The sequence below is a fragment of the Leucoraja erinacea genome, chromosome 1 (genome assembly GCF_028641065.1).
Source record: "Leucoraja erinacea ecotype New England chromosome 1, Leri_hhj_1, whole genome shotgun sequence".
NCBI classification, from domain to species: Eukaryota; Metazoa; Chordata; class Chondrichthyes; order Rajiformes; family Rajidae; genus Leucoraja; species Leucoraja erinaceus.
This window is the reverse complement of record NC_073377.1, coordinates 18,919,394-18,939,563: the sequence shown is the minus strand read 5'-3', so window position 1 is coordinate 18,939,563 and position 20,170 is coordinate 18,919,394. Positions and strand designations below refer to the sequence as shown.

The window sequence follows — 20,170 nt, the reverse complement described above, 5'->3', positions numbered from 1 at the left end:
ACACCATACTCCAGATTTGGTCTCACCAATGCCTTGTACAATTTTAACATTACATCCCAGCTTCTATACTCAATGCTCTGATTTATAAAGGCTAGCATACCAAAAACTTTCTTTACCACCCTATCTATATGAGATTCCACCTTCAAGGAACTATGCACGGTTATACCCAGATCCCTCTGTTCAACTGTATTCTTCAATTCCCTACCATTTACCATGTACGTCCTATTTTGATTTGTCCTGCCAAGGTGTAGCACCTCACATTTATCAGCATTAAACTCCATCTGCCATCTTTCAGCCCATTTTTCTAAATGGCCTAAATCACTCTGTAGACTTTGGAAATCCTCTTCATTATCCACAACACCCCCTATCTTGGTATCATCTGCATACTTACTAATCCAATTTACCACACCTTCATCCAGATCATTGATGTACATGACAAACAACAAAGGACCCAACACAGATCCCTGAGGCACCCCACTAGTCACCTGCCTCCAACCCGATAAACAGCCATCCACCATTACCCTCTGGCTTCTCCCATTCAGCCACTGTTGAATCCATCTTGCTATTCCTGCATTTATACCCAACAGTTGAACCTTCTTAACCAACCTTCCATGAGGAACCTTGTCAAAGGCCTTACTGAAGTCCATATAGACAACATCCACTGCCTTACCCTCGTCAATTTCCCTAGTAACCTCTTCAAAAAAATCAAGAAGATTAGTCAAACATGACCTTCCAGGCACAAATCCATGTTGACTGTTCCTAATCAGACCCTGTTTATCTAGATGCTTATATATATTATCTCTAAGTATCTTTTCCATTAATTTGCCCACCACTGAAGTCAAACTAACAGGTCTATAATTGCTAGGTTTACTCTTAGAACCCTTTTTAAACAATGAAACAACATGCGCAGTACGCCAATCCTCTGGGACTATTTCCGTTTCTAATGACATTTGAAATATTTCTGTCATAGCCCCGGCTATTTCTACACTAACTTCCCTCAATGTCCTAGGGAATATCCTGTCAGGACCTGGAGACTTATCCACTTTTATATTTTTCAAAAGTGTCAGTACTTCTTTTACTTTGAACCTCATAGTATCCATAGCTACTCTACTAGTTTCCCTTACCTCACATAATTCAATATCCTTCTCCTTGGTGAATACCGAAGAAAAAAAATTATTCAATATCTCCCCCATCTCTTTTGGCTCTGCAGATAACTGTCCACTCTGTCTCTCCAATGGACCAATTTTATCCCTCGTTATCCTTTTGCTATTAATATAGCTGTAGAAACCCTTTGGATTTACTTTCACCTTACTTGCCAAAGCAACCTCATATCTTCTTTTAGCTTTTCTAATTTCTTTCTTAAGATTCGTTTTTACATTCCTTATACTCCTCAAGCACCTCATTTACTTCATGCTGCCTATAATTATTGTAGATCTCCCTCTTTTTCCCGAACAAGATGTCCAATTTCCCTTGAAACCCATGGCTCTTTCCAATTTTTACTGTTTCCTTTCAACCAAACAGGAACATAAAGATTCTGTACTCTTAAAATTTCCCCTTTAAATGTCCTCCATTTCTCTTCTACATCTTTCCCATAAAACAAAATGTCCCAGTTCACTCCTTTTAAATCATCTCGCATCTCATCAAAGTTAGCCTTTCTCCAATCAAAAATCTCAACCCTAGGTCCAGTTCTGACCCTCTCCATAATTATATTGAAACTAATGGTATTGTGATCACTGGACCCGAAGTGCTCCCCAACGCATACCTCCGCCACCTGTCCCGTCTCATTTCCTAACAGGAGGTCCAGCACTGCCCCTCCTCTAGTAGGTACCTCTATGTATTGCTGCAAAAAAATATCCTGCACACATTTTACAAACTCCAACCCATCCAGCCCATTTACAGAATGTGTTTCCCAGTCTATGTGTGGAAAGTTGAAATCTCCCACAATCACTACCTTGTGCTTAATATTCCATTATTCTATTGGGCAGGCATTCCATTTCTCATCTGTCAGCCAGGGTACTGTCTGACACACCTCCAGCTCAATGCATACATTGGACTTTATCAATGGTGTTGTTGTGTTACAATGCTGAGAACTATATTCTGCACTCTGTACATACACCTTTGCTCTCCCTATTGTACTCCAATTTGACATTATTATATTTATGTATGGTGTTATCTGATCAATAGCATGCAAAATAAAGCTTGTCACTGTATCTCAATATACATGACAATAATACCCGAGCCAACTACTGGTCAGCAAGAGGGTTCTTATTGGATTAGTAGCAAGGTGAACATTTATATGCACTTTTGACAAAGATAATTTTCTGGAATAATATTTAAGTTTATTTAGTTTAGTTTATTGTCACATGAAATGGACACAGGTACGGTGAAAAGCTTTTGTTGCGTGCTAACCAGTCAGCAGAAAGACAATACATGATTACACTCGATCCATTTATATGTGTAAATATATGATAAGGGAATAACGTTTGGTGCAAGGTAAATCCAGTAAAGTCCGATCCGATAGTAGTTCAGCACTGCTTTCTGGTTGTGGTAAGATGATTCAGTTGCCTGATAACAGCTGGGAAGAAAATGTCCCCAAATCTGGTGGTGTGCGTTTTCACACTGCTATACCTTTTGCCTGATGGGAGAGGGGAGAAGAGGGAGTGGCCAAGGTGCGACTCGTCCTTGATTATGATGCTGGCCTTGCCGAGGCAGCGAGAGGTATAAATGGAAATAATTGAAGGGAGGTTGGTTTGTGTGATGGTCTGGGCTGCATCCACAATTCACTGCAATCTTTGCAGTCTTGGATGGAGCTGTTCCCAAACCAAGCTGTGATGCATCCAGATAAAAGTAGGTGAGAGTTGTCTGGGACTTGCCAAACTTCCTAAGGCTTCTAAGGAACTAGAGGCATTGGTGTGCTTTCCTGCTTGTTGCTTCTGCACGGGCGGTCCAGGAGAAGTTATTAGTGATATTGACTCCTAGGAATTTGAAGTTTACAACTATCTCTACTTCGGCATCGTCATTGCAAACTGGGGTACTGCTTCGCTTCTTGAAGTAGATCACAATCTCCTTTGTCAGCATTTGAAAGCATTCAAACAGCCCACATTAGTTATTTATCATGATGTATCAGAGGTAGGAAATAGTGAAGATGATTTTCACACTTAAGCAGCATGTATTCCGTGTTAAGAAAACATCCTATTGATTCAAACAGGTACTGCTCTATAATTAACTCCATTTCATATAGGAATGATACGATAGCTTTTGAGATTCAAAAATTGGCTAACAAGCTTTATACTAAGTGTGTTTTTAAATACACCATTAATCCTTTACCTTAATGTTTGTTTCTGGCCAGTTGTCAAGAATTGATCTAACATGGCCTTTGTCCAAGATGGAAATAAAGACACCTCTGGTGAAAAGTGAAAAACACAAATTAATGTCAAAATTACATCTACAATGCTAATCACCCTTGAAAAATGTATAGTACTGGAAGAGCAGGCTTTGAACTATCTTCTACAAAACACGTCTCTCTTATTATTTCCTTGGAAGAGTTCTCCTAACTTAAAATTAACAATAGAATAGAATAAGAGAAAAATATTCAGAGAAAAATTATGAGGGCCAAGAGCTAATAGAGTATGATTAATCTGCAAGGAAACTGGCAACATGGTTGCTCTTTTCTGTTCCATGCTAGACTCCTTACTTTCCATCTCATATTCTCAGCATATTCTGTCCCAGTAATTAAAGTATTTCTCTCCCCTCCCCTCTCTCCTCCCATCTAGACACCATGTCTCTTGCACTACATTCAGCTATAGAACACCCATATCAGGACGCAACTCATTGACTACAGTTCAGCCTTCAACACCATAATATTGAACAGGCTCATCTTTAAACTCCAGGACCTTGGACTTGGAGCTTCTATACGCAACTGGCTACTGGATTTCCTATCTGACAGACCCAAGTCAGTTAGAATTGGTCAAACATTTCCTCCATCCGGACCTCGAACAGTAATACTCCTCAAGGTGGTGCACTCAGTCTACGTGGCTACATAAATCAACAACTTTAAATTTGTTGATGAAACTACTGTTGTCAGTTCGATTAACAACAACAATGAAATGAAGTACAGGAAAGATATTGTAAACCTTGTGTCATTTAGCCCTTAACTTCGAAGGGAAAGAAGTGGTTGATACAGGAGCCTGATAACACTGGGGAAGAAGCTGTTCTTATGCCTGGATGCCTGTTTCTTCTTCCAGAGAGAAGACGAGAGAAAAGGAAATGGCCACTTCCATTCATCTAATTGATATACACTGTGCTTTACATCAGGAAGGCTGGAAGTGTTGTCAAGAATGCTTGCCACCTTGTCCATTCCCTTTTCACTCTTCTACTTTCTGGGATTGAAAGATTGGAGCGGCTGGGCTTGTATACTCTGGAATTTAGAAGGATGAGAGGATATCTTATTGAAACATTTAAGATTATTAAGGATTTGAACACGCTAGAGGCAGGAAACATGTTCCCAATGTTGGGGGAGTCCAGAACCATGGGTCATAGTTTAAGAATAAGTGGTAAGCCATTTAAACAGAGATGAGGAAATACTTTTTCACACAGAGAGTTTTGAGTGTGTGGAGGCTGGTTCTCTAGATGCTTTCAAGAGAGTTAGATAGAGCTCTTTGGGATAGCGGAGTTAAGGGATTTGGCGAGAAGGCAGCAACGGGGTACTGATTGTGGATGATCAGCCATGATCACATTAAACGGCGGTGCTGGCTTGAAGGGCCGAATGGCCTACTCCTGCACCTATTGTCTATTGTCATCCAGATGGAAGAACAGCTTCTTCCCCAATGCCATGAGACTCTTGAACTAATCACCAGCAGGGTTCTGAGAAGTGTTGTAGAACAGAAAGAACCTAGTGGTGTAGATACATAGTTCCTTGAAAGTCACAGGTTGATAGGGTGGTCAAGAAGGCTTTTGGCACATTGGCCTTCATCAGAAAAGATATTGAGAATAGAAGTCGGGATGTTATGTTACAGTTGTGCAAGAGGTTTGTGAGGCCACATTTGGAGTATCGTATTTACGTCAGCCTGCTCTGGAAAAGATGTTAAACTGGAAAGAGTGCAGAGAGGATTTATGAGGATGTTGCCAGATACTCCAGGGCGAGCTATAGGGAGAGATTGAGAAAGATAGGATTTTATTCCTTGGAGTGCAGAAGAATGAGGGGTGATCTTATAGAAGTGTATAAGATCACAAGGAGAATAGATAAGGAAAAAATCAATGTACATTTACCATGAGTAGGGTAATCATGAACCAGAAGACATAGGTTCCTATTAAATCATTCCCCTCTCACCTCAAACCTGAGGGGCAGCTTTTTCCACACAAAGCGTGGCAGTTGTATGGAACGAGCTGCCAGAGAAGGTAGTTGAGGCAGGTACTATCACAACATTTAGATACATAGAAAATAGGTGCAGGAGTAGGCCATTCAGCCCTTCGCGCCAGCACCGCCATTCAATGCCCTGATCATCCAGAATCAGTACCCCGTTTCTGCTTTCTCCCCATATCCCTTGATTTGGTTAACCCTAAGAGCTATATCTAAAATATATTTGGACAGGTACATGGATAGTAAAAATTTAGGATATGAGCCAAATGCCAGCAGATGAGACTAGTGTAGATGGGGCATCTTGGTTGATAAGGGCAAATTGGGGCGAAGGGCCTGTTTCCACACAGTCTGACTCGATGATCCACTTTCCAGAGTTGCTGCTACATTCTCTTACTATTAACTCTATCTCATTCAGTTATTCGGTTTTAGTATTTTTTCCGGCACTATTTCATATTGCACTACAATTCTTGCAGTATTCCGTTTGTTGTGTCGATTATGACCATGTATACTGTTTACTCTATGAGCTTCAAGTGAACAAGCAATTTCATTGCAATCTGGTTTAGATGACAAATTAATTGGAGATGACCTTCTAATATTTTTTAATTGATTACGTCAGACTAAACCAATCTCCAGGTAATTAGCACTGGCACCAAGATTAAAACTCAGAATCAATATACAATATTCTAAAATATAAAACCTGTTAAACCACAGTGAAATGTGTTTTTGACTTACTTTGGTCTCCGAAAAATATGTCCATATTGTGAGCAGGCCAGGCCCACTGTTGGAGTATAAACAATTGGCATTAATTCCTCAATGTTGTCAAGCAGTACCCGGTAGAATAATTTTTCATTTCTTTCCTGGATTCCCATGACGTAAATATATCTATAATGGGACAACAGTTACAAGAGAAGCACTTTGGAAATATCTGCAGGATCGTTCACACAAAGTATGGCTGCTGAGATTAATAGGAATGAAAAAAAAAAAATTTCAATCCACCCCCCCCCCCCCCCGATCCCCCTCGATCCACAAACCAACGAGGAGAATGTAAAGTTGTCAATGTTTATATTAAAGACGACACACGTGATTTAAAATATTAATATACCGTATCTACACTGAATATACCATATATACACACTGAATTATAGATCTGAAGAGTCAAGTTTTATAGCTTGGAATTTTAGACACAAGAAAAATACAATAGACTATGAACATTTTGTTTAAATCCTTCATTGCCAGCAAGTTAAGAAGTAATGAAACTTTCCTTTGAGTCTTCAATGTAGGTTTTCCCTCTGGCCGAATGGAGTTGTTGGAATTCCTTCTCTGCGAGATGACTTAGAGCGGGGTGTGTGCAATAACTTTGGAGATTGATTGCCCACCATTGCTCAAAGCCGCTGTGTCTCCTGCCCCTCCCACTCCCAGAGGAACCGCTCGCCCCGATGGGACTCTCAGACTGGTGGCAAACATCCCACTCTATTTTCACCACAGGGATAACAACAGATCAAGTAGGGGCTCACTACCTTTCTCAAAGTCAAATGGTAATTAACGGGTCATTTTTAGTATGGCAGGCAGTGGGGTGCTGCAAGACTCAGTGCTGGGACAGTTATGTACAATATATATTAACAATTTAGATTTATAACCTTTTTGCTTATATTCCACTGTGCCATGTCTAATAGTTTTTGATATAGAGCAGAATTGTGGGATTAGGATGGGAAAGTATTTAACATTAGTAAAATGCTTTTGTAAATAGATTTAGACGAGGGAATTAAATGTAATATCTCCAAGTTTGTGGATGACACAAAGCTGGGTGGCAGTGTGAGCGGCGAGGAGGATGCTATGAGGCTGCAGGGTGACGGATAGGTTGGGTGAGTGGGCAGATGCAGTATAATGTGGATAAATGAAAGGTTATCCACTTTGGTGGCAAGAACAGGAAGGCAGATTATTATCTGAATGGTGTCAGATTAGGATAAGGGGAGGTGCAACGAGACTTGGGTGTCCTTGTACATCAGTCACTGAAAGTAAGCATGCAGTTACAGCAGGCCGTTAAGAAAGCTAATGGCATGTTGGCCTTCATTGCGAGAGGATGCAAGTTCAGGAGCAAGGAGGTCCTATTGCAGTTGTATAGGGCCCTGGTGAGACTGCACCTGGAGTATTGTTTGCAATTTTGGTCTCCTAATTTTAGGAAGGGCATTATTGCTATTGAGGGAGTGTAGTGTATGTTCACCAGGTTAAATCCCGGGATGGCAGGTATTAAGGAAGTGGCTCTAGAAATTGTGGACACATAGGTGATAATTTTTCAATGTTGTATAGATACAGGATCAATTCCTGTGGATTGGAGGGTAGCTAATGTTATCCCACTTTTTAAGAAAGGCGGGAGAGAGAAAACAGGGAATTATAGACCAGTTAGCCTGACACCGGTGGTGGGGAAAGATGCTGGAGTCAATTATAAAAGATGAAATAGCGGCACATTTGGATAGCAGTAACAGGATTGGTCCAAGTAAGCATGGATTTATGAAGGGGAAATCATGCTTGACTAATCTTCTGGAATTTCTTGAGGATGTAACTAGGAAAATGGACAAGAGAGCCAGTGGATGTAGTGTACCTGGACTTTCAGAAAGCATTTGATAAGGTCCCACATCGGAGATTAGTGGGCAGAATTAGGGCACATGGTATCGGGGTAGAGTGCTGACATGGATAGAAAATTGGAAACAAAAGGTCGGGATTAACGGGTCCCTTTCAGAATTGCAGGCAGTGACTATTGGTGCAGCACAGGCTCATTGCTGGGACCGCAGCTATTTACAATATACATCAATGATTTAGATGAAGGGATTCAAAGTAACATTAGCAAATTTGCAGATGACAAAGCTGGGTGGCAGTGTGAACTGTGAGGAGGATGCTATGACAATGCAGGGTGACTTGGACAGGTTGGGTGAGTGGGTATCAAAAACAAGAAGGCAGATTATTATCTAAATTGTGTCAAGTTGGGAAAAGGGGAAGTACAACGGGATCTGAGGGTCCTGCAGCGTAGGTTTACAAGGTTGATTCCCGGGATGGCGGGACTGTCATATGCTGAGAGAATGGAGCCCCTGGGCTTGTATACTCTGGAGTTTAAAAGGATGAGAGGGGATCTTATTGAAACGTATAAGATTATTAAGAGTTTGGAGTTTAGAGGCAGGAAACATGTTCCCGATGTTGAAGGAGTCCAGAACCAGGGGCCACAGTTTAAGAATAAGGGATAAGCCATTTAGAACAGAGACGTCGAAACACTTTTTCTCACAGAGTGTTGTGAGTCTGTGGAATTCTCTGCCTCAGAGGGTGGTGGAGGCCGGTTCTCTGGATACATTCAGAGAGCTAGATAGGGCTCTTAAAGATAGCGGAGTCAGGGGATATGGGGAGAAGGCAGGAATAGGGTACTCGTTGGGGATGATCAGCCATGATCACATTGAATGGCGGTACTGGCTTGAAGAGCCGAATGACCTACACCTGCACCTATTGTCCATTGACTGTCATATGATGAAAGAATGGGTCGACTGGGTTTGTATTCAATGGAATTTAGAAGAATGAGAGGGTATCTAACAGAAACATATAAAATTCTTAACGGATTGGACAGGCTAGATGTAGGAAAAATGTTCGCCATGTTGGCGGAGTCAAGAACCAGGGGTCAGTTTAAGAATAAGGGCCAAGCCATTTAGGACTGAAATTAAGAAAAACATTTTCACCCAGAGAGTTGCGAATCTGTGTAATTCTCTGCCACAGAAGGCAGTGGAGGTCAATTCACTGGATGTTTTCAAGAGTTAGATTTAGCTAAGGAATCAAGGGATATGGGGAAAATGTAGGATCGCGATACTGATTTTAGATGATCAGTCATGATCATATTGAATGGCAGTGCTGGCCCAAAGGGTCAAAAGGCCTACTCCTGCATCTATTTCCCCCCATTTTTCTAATTATGTAATCATTTTCTCTTTGCCCAATAAGAATCTTATGAGAGTCAGCTGCACACAGATATTAATTGTCATAATATATATAAATCTTGAATTTAAAAATTCAACATCTTATCGAATATTTCCATTGGCAAAACAAAAACAAATTTCTGTTTTTGCATTGTTTAGATTTTTACAGGAACTTAAATAATTTCAGGCTTCGATTGAAATGCAAAATGACGGCATTTAGGTATTGAAGTGATCTTACGAGCTTAGTTAAAGAAATGTCAAATCGAAATCGTTCAACTAGATACTTGACAACTTCTTGATTGAACATGTTTACGAAAGAACTGCAGTTGCTGGAAAAATCGAATGTAGACAAAAATGCTGGAGAAACTCAGCGGTTGAGGCAGCATCTATGGAGTGAAGGAATAGATGACGTTTCGAGTCGAGACCCTTCTTCAGACCTCTTGATTGAACATGTTCACTTTCAGATTGCAGACACTGCTGCAATTCATCTTCTCCCAGAGAGTAATGATTTCCAGAGATCTATCTTTTGTTCATAAAATGGCCTTGCAACATCTCTTTTGGTCAAATTTTCTTTAATTTCCATCCAAACCCAACCCTCCTCTTTTGTTCTTTCGTCCTCTCACTTCCTTCTCCCAACCTCTATTTGCTTACAAGGAAGATGCAGCCTGTCAAATGATCCCGGCAAGTATTTCCAACAATTGTAAAAACTAAAATCACACACATTGGAAACATTAAGTACTGGAGGATATGCAAAGAGACCACAGAAACTGTAATTGTGAGCATGTTCAGAAAAAACAAGTTTGATTAGGACTTTTTGATTGAGTTCTTTTGAAGAGGCAACCAAGATGATTGATAATGGTCATTCGATGGATATTGTTGACATGGCCTTTAGCACTGTCCTTGACAAGGTCCCGTATTGTCGGCTGGATTGACAGGTTAGATCACATAGTATGTGCAAGAAGGAAATGCAGATGCTGGTTTAACCTTCTGAAGAAGGGTCTTGACCCGAAACGTCACCCATTCCTTCTCTCCAGAGATGCTGCCTGTCCCGCTGAGTTACTCCAGGCTTTTGTGTCTATCTTAGATCACATGGTAGCTTGAATACAAAAATTGGTTTAGGGGTAGGAATCAGATGGTGGTAGAGGAGGGTTGTGCTTCACATAGGAAGCCTGCGACGAGTAAACGGAAAGCCCCTGCTGCAGAACATCGCGATCTAAGGGTACAAGTACACAACTCTGTGAAAGTGGCAGCACAGATGGACAAGGTGAAGGTGGCAGCATTTGGCACCCTTGCCTTCATCAATGTACATCGTGTTGGGTCATCATGTGACAACCGAACAAGATGGTAGTAAGACAGCACTTGGGAATACTGTGAGCAGTTCTGGTTGCTCAGCTACAGTTGTGCAGAACCGATCGCATTGCATGAACTTGGGAGGGTCAAGCTCTAAGCCACTGCTGATTCCAGTTGCTGAAGCACAAGAAATGTCAACAAATGAAAAAGTAGCTCAATCCAGTCTCACGGTTTCAGCGGAGCTGCATCTGGGAACTTTCAACCCCCTCATTCATCGAAAAAAAGAACAAAAAATCCTTGCAAGATTCTAAATACAACTGATTCGGTTTCATCCCATTATGGTACGTCCCAAGTTTACTTGATTATACATTTAATACCAATTAAAACAATTATAGACAAAAATAACTGTGTTATCTGCTGGTCCACTAGCCGGTCCACTAGCCAGCCCCCCAACCAATACCCCCCAACCCCACTTCTAACATATAGGTCACAATAATTTAACTATTCCTTACTTTGTTAGAGGGCTTCGAATTCTTTCCAAATTCTTCTTAAAACGCATTGCTTGAATATCTTGTGTTTCTATTTTAGGAGGCAGGAGCCCATGCAGGCCTAGAATCTGTCGTTCTTCTAATGTGAATGCCATGCCCTAAAAATATATTGACAAGTGTTTCAATAATGACAGTTAGTGCATTGCAGAGGACACACCATTCTACACAGATGCATGATATGTATGCATGCATACATACGACATTCTTGGTGCAGAGTGATGACCTGTGAACAAAAATAAAGAATTCTTCATTTTTATATCTATTTGAGAAACATTTAACTCTTAATTTGTACCACCATTAAATCATTTGCAGCTCCAAGAGGGGATAATGAGGCAATGGATTAGACTCAAATCTGCATCAAAAAACTTGCCATAACTTCAACAGCATCTCACAAACCTGCACACTTTACCATCTGAAAGGACACGATGCATACAGACAATTGCTTCCATTCAATAAGCTCCCCTCCAAGTCACACACAACATTCAAACTTGTATCTCAATGGGCTAGTTAGTCTGAATTCTGGGTTTTTAATACTATTAATAATATATATTAATACCCTAAATATTATCTCTTGCTCATTTATGGTCAAAGCTATTAATGTATAGCTCAGACGTTTGCTTTGTTTGTATTTTCAGAATGAATCACGTCACTTTCAGGGCTACATACAGTGCCCTTCATAATGTTTGGGACAAAGACCCATCATTTTTTTATTTGCCTCTGTACTCCACAATTTGAGATTTCTAATAGGAAAATAAAAAATCACATGTGGTTAAAGTGCACATTGTCAGATTTTAATAAAGGGCAATTTTATACATTTTGGTTTCACCATGTAGAAATTACAGCAGTGTTTATACATAGTCCCCCCATTCACCAAACTTCTGAATTCTCTGGGGTGGAACCCTCTCCAAGACAGACGTGAAGCTCACCGTTTGACCTGTTTTTACAAAATGTTAAATGGTCAGCTCGACAGACTACAAGACCTACACCAAACCCAAACCAACTAGGAGCAGACGAGGGCATTCGATCCAATTTGTGATCCCAGCTACAAAGGCAAATATATACAGCAATTCGTTCTTCACCCGTTCCAAGAAGTACTTGAAAGAGCAACCACAGTTCTGGAAAAAAAAGGTCAATTAAAGCATGGAATAATCTCCACCCAACTATTGTTACCCAATTAGATGCAACTAAATTTAAAGTAGCTCTTTCTTCCCAATAACCCTTTCTAGCTTAAGCCCTCCCTCCACCTCCAGTTTAAATTCCATTCGGAATATTTTGTAGGACCAAGAAACCAAGATACCACCTCATCTGTGAAACACGGTGGTGGGGTTGTTATGGCCTTGGCATGAATGGCTGTTGAAGGTACTGGCTCACTTATGGTCATTGATGATACAACTGCTGATAGTAGTAGCATAATGAATTTTGAAGTGTAACTCATTAGCCAGCGGTTCATTCTACAGCATGACAAATTAAGCCAAACATACTGTTAAAGCAACAAAGGAGTTTTTCAAAGCTAAAAAAAAATGCTCAATTCTTGAGTGGCCTAGTCAATCACCCGATCAGAACCCAATTGAGCATGACCTTTATATGCTGAAGAGAAAACTGAAGGGCACTAGCCCCCCAAATAAGCAGAAGCTAAAGATGGCTGTAATACAGGCCTGGCAGAGCATCACCAGCGAAGACACCCAGCAACTGGTAATGGCCATGAATCGCAGACTTCAAGCAGTCATTCCATGTAATGGATATGCAACAAAATATTAAACATGACTACTTTCATTTACATGACATTGCTGTGTCCCAAACGTTATGGTGCCCTGAAATGGGGGTCTATGTAATAACACTGCTGTCATTTCTACATGGTGAAACCGATATGTATAAAAATGGCCTTTATAAAAAATCTGATAATGTGCACTTTAACCACATGTGATTTTTTGCTATTACAAATCTCAAATTGTGGAGTACAGAGGCAAATAAATAAATGATGTGTCTTTGTCCCAAACATTATGGAGGGCACTGCACAATATTTCTCATTATGCTCACCATTCTGCAAAGCCCCCTCAAGTATCAGATTATTAATGAACCCCATTTAAATATAACCCATTACCTTCTACCCACTATGAATTCATTCCTACACTACACTCCATTACACATATGCACAAAGGAGCACATGGTTTATTTGGTACTGAAACTCCAAATTTACACTTTAAAACCTGGACTAAACTCATTGTGCACACTTCCTCCTCTGCAATGGACATTGAAACCCCACACTCTACTCACTCTCTACTTTCCTCTCAGTTAAAGTATTCATTTCCTCCATAAAACCATTGATCAAACTTCCTAACCTCCCCCAAGCCTCCAATGATGCTCTTCACCCAATCCCCATGAAAATCCTCCACAGGGAGTATATTGGTGATATACAAATTTAGATAACACACATGTTAAGTGATTATACTAAAATGAAGATCTTCTAATAGTTTTTGGAAAATACAAAAGTAACAGCTTTGATTAAGCGTCACTGACCTAAAGCACCTGTTCTTCTCTCTACATATTCTGCCAGTGTTTGTCCATAATTACAGCAAATTACTAATCCCCAGTAGACATTGGAAAGCATGAGGCCAGAGCCGCCAAGGTTTGTCAGAGCATTTCAGTATTTGGTTGGTACCTGAAAATCAGTATTTTGCTGAGGAAATCAGTATTTTTACGCAGTTCCATTTTGCTGAAAAATATATATTTTTTAATGTGCGGTCATACCCATGTAAGAGTACAAGAATGGATAACTTTGCTACCTTACTTGACAGTGCGTTCATGTGCCCATCGCTTTGTGTATACCCATCTGTTTAAAGGCAATAATTATAGGCTGCGCTTTAGAACCTGCTTTCAGCAGCACAGATGATGATGTAGAAAAGCCAGTTTGGAAGGGGGAAGGGGGAAACTCCCAGTCTCTTCCTCGGGGACGCGACTTTTCTCCGAGTCGCATCCCTCCCTCCCCGGCCTCCCCGGGAACCGGACCAGGGCTGCTACAGCGGCGGCGCAGCGCTGGAGTCAACGCGGAGCGGGCGATGCCTACCTGGGTCGCCGTTCCGGAGCGTCCTTCCCCAACCCGGCGTGGCCAGCCGCCGACTCTGTGACCCGCCGCTAGCACTGTGGACCATAGTGCAGTGTATAAACGGGGAGCCCTGACCACGGGGAATAGTAGCACTTTGTGTAACAGTGGGGAACTTTGATTCTGCAATGTAATTATAGCGCCTATTTTGTATGGCTGTATGGAATTTTCACTGTGCCCAGGCACACGCTATCTAAAATCTGACACACGCGCTGTCAGCGCTAAAACCTGTAGCGGGACAGGCAGATCAAAGCTTACAAAAATAATCCAGATCTTGAAATTTAAAATACTAATAGATTTAATCTGCTATAATTTTGAGTTACATTATGACTTTTTATATCCTTGCATTTTTTAAGCAGCAAAATGAAACAGGAAGTCGGGCAGATTAAAAAAATCCGTACTTTACAAAGCAAATCCGTACATCCGTATTCTTATCGCATTTCCGTGCAAAATACAGAAAATCCGTACTACTTGGCAGCTCTGTGAGGCCCTGTGATATTTTAAGACATATTATGCTGTTTTATGTTAAAGAGGAAGCCAATTACCTTATTTGTTCTGGGACTCAACATCAGCGGTCGGCCCTTCTCTACCGTGTGCATGCAACGACAGACGTAGGCACATGGCCTTAAAGTCAATTTAAGTCGAGAGAGCATCTTTCAATATTGAATCTGCAGGAAATAAAGAAAAGAATGTTTTTCATTTTAGCGATTATTGTTTGTTATATTCTACAGTTGGTATAATTTATAGTTTGGAGCCTTCTAGGGGGTGCATTCAAAAGGTTTCAAGCCAACGATACACTGCCAGAGTCAAACAGCACGGAAATAGGCCATTCAGCCCAATGCCTCCATGCCAAACAAGATGCCCCATCAAAGCTAGCCTCACTTGCCTTCGTTTGGCCCATATCCCCGTAAACCATTCAGTATCTAGGTACCTGTCCAAATGTCTTAAGTGTTATTGTATTGGCCTCAACTATTTCATTGAGCAGTTTATTCCATTTACCCACCCACCCCTTTCTGTAGGAAAAATTTGCCACACATCAGGTTTCTATTATTTTTTTTCTCCGATCACTTTAAACCCATGCCCTCTTCTTCTTGATGTCCTTATCCTGGACAAAGACTCTGTACATTCAACCTATCCGTCCCCCTCATGATATCATACACTTCTATCAGATCACCCCACAGTATTCTGCAATCCAAGGAACAAAGGCCAAGCTTGCCCAACCACACCCTACAGCTCAGGCCCTTGGATCTTGGGCATTCTTGTAAATCTCTGCACTTTCCAGCTGAATAGCATCTTTTCTATAACAGGATGATCGGAACGGCTTCCCGACAGGCCGCGGCTGTGGACTGGGATCACGGCCGGAGGCCTTTATCGAGATGCCACGGTCTCGATGCCTTTGGAACTTTGTCAGCGCCGTAAGTGGCTGCTATTTGTATACATTGGGTATGCAGCAAATAATTTTGCTGTGCCTAGTCACATGTGACAATAAAGTATTTTATTCCACTTAGCATTGTCATTTTGCAATAATTAACAAGCTTCTGTAGAAGCAACTTCGCCTTCAATGCGGTTTAAATGAATGATTTGCTGCCAATCTTTAAGTACCTCTGTAAACCAATGTAGGCGTTTCAAATTGACAGCAAGGATAAACCTCTATAACCCATGCAGCCCCCTCCCTCGGTGTCAATCCAAAAGGGAAAAATTAGTGACTTCAAGACAAATTGGCATCTTAAGAAAAACTGCAGAGATAACATCTGTCTGTGCACTTCCTATATATATCTTCAGAAATCAGCTGAATTTGTTTGAAATTAATTGCACAATTCATCACAAGTCTCTCCCACACACTACTCGTGCACCAAAACCACTATTTAGGATGTGATTCAAAATGTATAATGCTAAAATTAATATTGAGAATGAGAATATTTAAAATATTTTAACTTTGAGCTGTTGATACCACAAGTTCAATTTCACGTTTGTCACTTAACCCAATTAAGGTACAGTGAAATTTGAGTTACCATACACCCATACTAAGTAAAAAGCAACAATATACAACGCCACATAAAATAAAATTTAACATAATCATCCACCACAGTGGAATCCACATTCCTCACTGCGATGGAAGGCAATAAAGTTCAGTCATCTTCCTCCTTTGTTTACCAGTGGCCGGGTGCTTTGGACCCTCCTCAGTTCGCCACTGCTGACGTTCAAGCCCTCGCGTCTGGATGATCGAAACTCCGGCATCGGGATGGATCGGAAAACACACTGCAGCATGGAGCACCCGAGTCGGCCTCTTCTTACCAGAGACTGCGGCTTCACAGTGTTAAAGTCCACAGGCCCCGCGGTCGGAGCTCTTTCACTGGCTTTCCTCGGCAGAGGATCGCAGGCTCCATGATAATAAGTCCTTGAAGCTCCAAGCCGGTCTCCAGGAAAGGTTGCACCACTCCATGTTGTAGGCCGCAGGGGTGGAAGGAGATGTGACACGGGGGAAAAAATTGCATCTCCGTCGAGGTAAGTGGCTGAAAAAAGTTTCCCCCGATCCCCCTCCCACATAAAACATACCAAGAAACTTTAAAACATACATTTAAGACATACTTAAAATAATAAAAACAAAGAAGGACGAGACAGACTGTTGGCGAGGAAGCCATTACGGGCGCCACCCAGTGGTGATTATAGTTATAGGAGTAGAATCAAGCCATTCAGCCCATCGAGTCTACGCCATTCAATCATGGCTGATTTCTGTCTCCAAATCCCATTTACCTGCCTTCTCCCCATAACCCTTGACACCAATTCTGATCCAGAATTTGTCGATCCCTGCCTTAAACATATCTACTGACTTGGCCTCCGCAGCCCTCTGTGGCAATGTGTTCCACAGATTAACGATCCTCTGACTAAAGAGGTTCCTCCTCACCTCCTTTCTAAAAGTGCGCACTTTAATTCTGAGGCTATGACTTCAGTGAAAGCTCCAATCATCTCAACAGTAAAGGATAATCTTAATTGAGATGTGGCCAGTTCTTATAATATTGAACAGTTTATAACAATTATTTCCATCAAGGCAAACAAAAGAATTCAATAACAGAAATACAAATTTGTGGCGGTCCCTGGGGGGTAGGCCACTCCTTGGATCATCCCCCTCGCCGATTGAGAGACAGGGGCGTTGGTCTGCCACGGGGTTTCCTGACGACACTCCCTAGGGGTTCTGACAAGGGTGTCGTGGTGTGTACTCTGACTGTTGGAATTAAAAAGCTTCTTTTGAATCCGCCTGGCGTCTGGTCTTTTCCTGACCTTGACCAGGCCACTACACTGGTGACCCCACATCGTTCATCACGCATCGTGATGGATAATAACGCTGTTGCGCTGAAGCTCCCAACTCTGTGGACCGAAGAACCCGAAACCTGGTTCCAGCAGGCAGAGGCCCAGTTTGCTGTGAGACGTATCACGCAGGATGAGACTAAGTACTATTACGTGATTGGCTCGCTTGACCAACTAACTGTGAGGCGAGTTAAGCCTTTCCTCAGGGCCCCCCCGGCAACAAACAAATATGCTGGCCTTAAAGCATTTCTCATCAGAAGGTTTGGCCTGGGTGATGCCGAGCGGGCAGCTCGCATTTTCAGAATGGACGGCCTGGGCGACCGCCAGCCGTCTGCCCTCCTGGAAGACATGCTCATCCTAATGGGGGACCATGAGCCATGTTTTTAATTTAAATATGCCTACCTGCAGCAGCTGCTTCCCGACATTCGCATGCAGCTCGCCAGGGATCCGTTTACCGACATGCGGGCACTGGGTGAACAAGCCGACGAGCTGTGGAATTCTCACCATCACAACCTGGAAGCAGTGGACGTCCTTCCCGAGGCGTTTGGAGGCTCAGAGCAGGTCGGGACCACTATTCACCGCGTCTCCACTGTTCCCAGTCGGCCCCCCGCGGCAAAATCCGGCGGCCATTGCGCATTCAACAGCAGGCACGTCCTTCCAGCCAAATTGGAACTCCTGAACTCTGAACTCCTGGTGGCTCAGCACTTCAACTACCCCTCCCATTCCTAATCCGACCTCTCTGTCCTGGGTCTCCTCCATTGCCAGAGTGAGCAACACCGGAAATTGGAGGAGCAGCACCTCATATTCCGCCTGGGTTGCTTGCGTCCGGTTGGCATGAACGTTGAATTCTCCCAATTTTGCTAGCCCTTGCTGTCTCCTCCCTTTCCTCAACCCTTGAGCTGTCTCCTCCCATCCCCCCGCCCTCGCGCTCGTCCCCCTCCCCTTTTTCCTTCCTTCTCTCCTCCCCACCCCTTTCATCAGTCTGAGGAAGGGTTTCGGCCCGAAACGTCGCCTATTTCCTTCGCTCCATGGATGCTGCTGCACCCGCTGAGTTTCTCCTGCATTTTTGTGTACCAGCCAAATTGGCTTGCAGTTTCACCAGACGCCAGCAGAGGTCGCTGGTGCTCCAACCCGCCTAATTCGCCTGCAGTTCAACCAGACGCCAGCAAAGCTGGTTGGTGCTATTACCATCGCCGCTGGGGAGCTGCAGCCAGGCTTTGTCGCCCACCCTGTTCGTTCTCGGGAAACTAAAGGGCCGGTCGTCAGTGATTCCTTCGGCGGCCAGCACGATTCATCGCGTTTCCGCAGTGAGGGACGTTTCCTCGTCGACACTGGTGCGGAAGTGAGTGTTCTGCCTCCCTCCATCGCCGACATCCGTGTGGACAAACAAGGCCCCCTCCTCACCGCGGCGAACGGGAGTGCTATTAGCACCTACGGGTTTCACACCATCCCCCTCAACTTTGGCCGCAACTCGTTTTCGTGGAGGTTCGTCATTGCAGACGTTTCCCAGCCGCTGCTGGGCGCCGACTTCCTTCGAGCCCATTCACTGCTCGTGGATGTCAAGCGGCGGCGCCTGATGCACTCTGTCACGCTGGAACCGGTCTTCCTCCGTACTGATGATCCTGTAGTACGCCCTGATGGCCGCCTGTCATCAGTGGATGCGACTTTCGCGCGCATCCTGGCAGATTTTCCCGGCATTCTCGAACCCCACTTCCGCTCCTCCACCCCCAAGCATGGGGTGGAGCACCATATCTCCACTACTGGCGCGCCTGTGCACGCCTGTCTTTTCCTGACCTTGACCAGGCCACTACAAATTAATAATTTCTAAATCTACCTCCAAATATAGATTTTGGTTTTATTTTGTTTCTTCAGAGTAACAATTAGGTTAGACTGAAAATACATGCATCTTAAAAAAATAAGTATTGACTTTAAGGAACTAAAACTCTCTGATCAGCAGGAAGCAAAATAACTTAGCTGGATGCTACCAGGGCTAAAATGAAGGCTACCAATTAACTAGATAGGCCATCAGATGACAAGAAACAGTCAATGATCTCAGCAGGTTCCAGTTTCTAAATGTGTAAGAAAGAATTGCAGATGCTGGTTTAAACCGTAGACCCAAAATACTGGAGTAACTCAGCTTCTCTGGAGAGAAGGAATGGGTGATGTTTGGGTCAAGACCCCGAAGAAGCTGGAATAACTCAGCGGGACTGGCAGCATCTCTGGAGAGAAGGAATGGGTGACGTTTCTTAGGCATTTGAGGAAGAAGGCTCCCGAAATGTCACCCATTCCTTCTCTCCAGAGATGCTGCCTGGCCCGCTGAGTTATTCCAGCTTTGTGTCTATCTCCATTTTTAAATGTCTGACATGCACTCACACAATCACAGTTCACTCACATTCACTTAAATCACCCATTCCCTTTAAAATACAAAATAAACCAATCCCAGTGCTCACTTTCAACGGGCTGTTTAACTTTAATTTCTTTCATCACAATCCTCCAGGATTTTAAAAGATGAAAGAAACACAATAATAACCATAATTAAATTGTTTAATCTCAAGGCAAAAGATGGCAGAGCAATGGATTCCTCTGTACTGCTGATAACTTTCAATGGAGAATATCAGAG

The 20,170-nt window shown here is 42.7% G+C and overlaps 1 protein-coding gene across 1 annotated transcript in view; it reads right to left on the bottom strand.

Annotated features, from left to right (window-relative positions):
• The window catches only part of me2 (malic enzyme 2, NAD(+)-dependent, mitochondrial), a 70,042-nt gene that overhangs the window by 40,809 nt on the left and 9,063 nt on the right, over positions 1–20,170 (bottom strand). The window contains exons 2-5 of the mRNA XM_055660754.1: positions 14,790–14,912; positions 11,109–11,242; positions 6,092–6,241; positions 3,328–3,403 (exon numbers count right to left, since the gene is read on the bottom strand). Of these exons, the coding sequence (XP_055516729.1) occupies positions 3,328–3,403; positions 6,092–6,241; positions 11,109–11,242; positions 14,790–14,897 (468 nt within the window). The 5' untranslated portion in view covers positions 14,898–14,912. The remainder of the gene's footprint in view (positions 1–3,327; positions 3,404–6,091; positions 6,242–11,108; positions 11,243–14,789; positions 14,913–20,170) is intronic.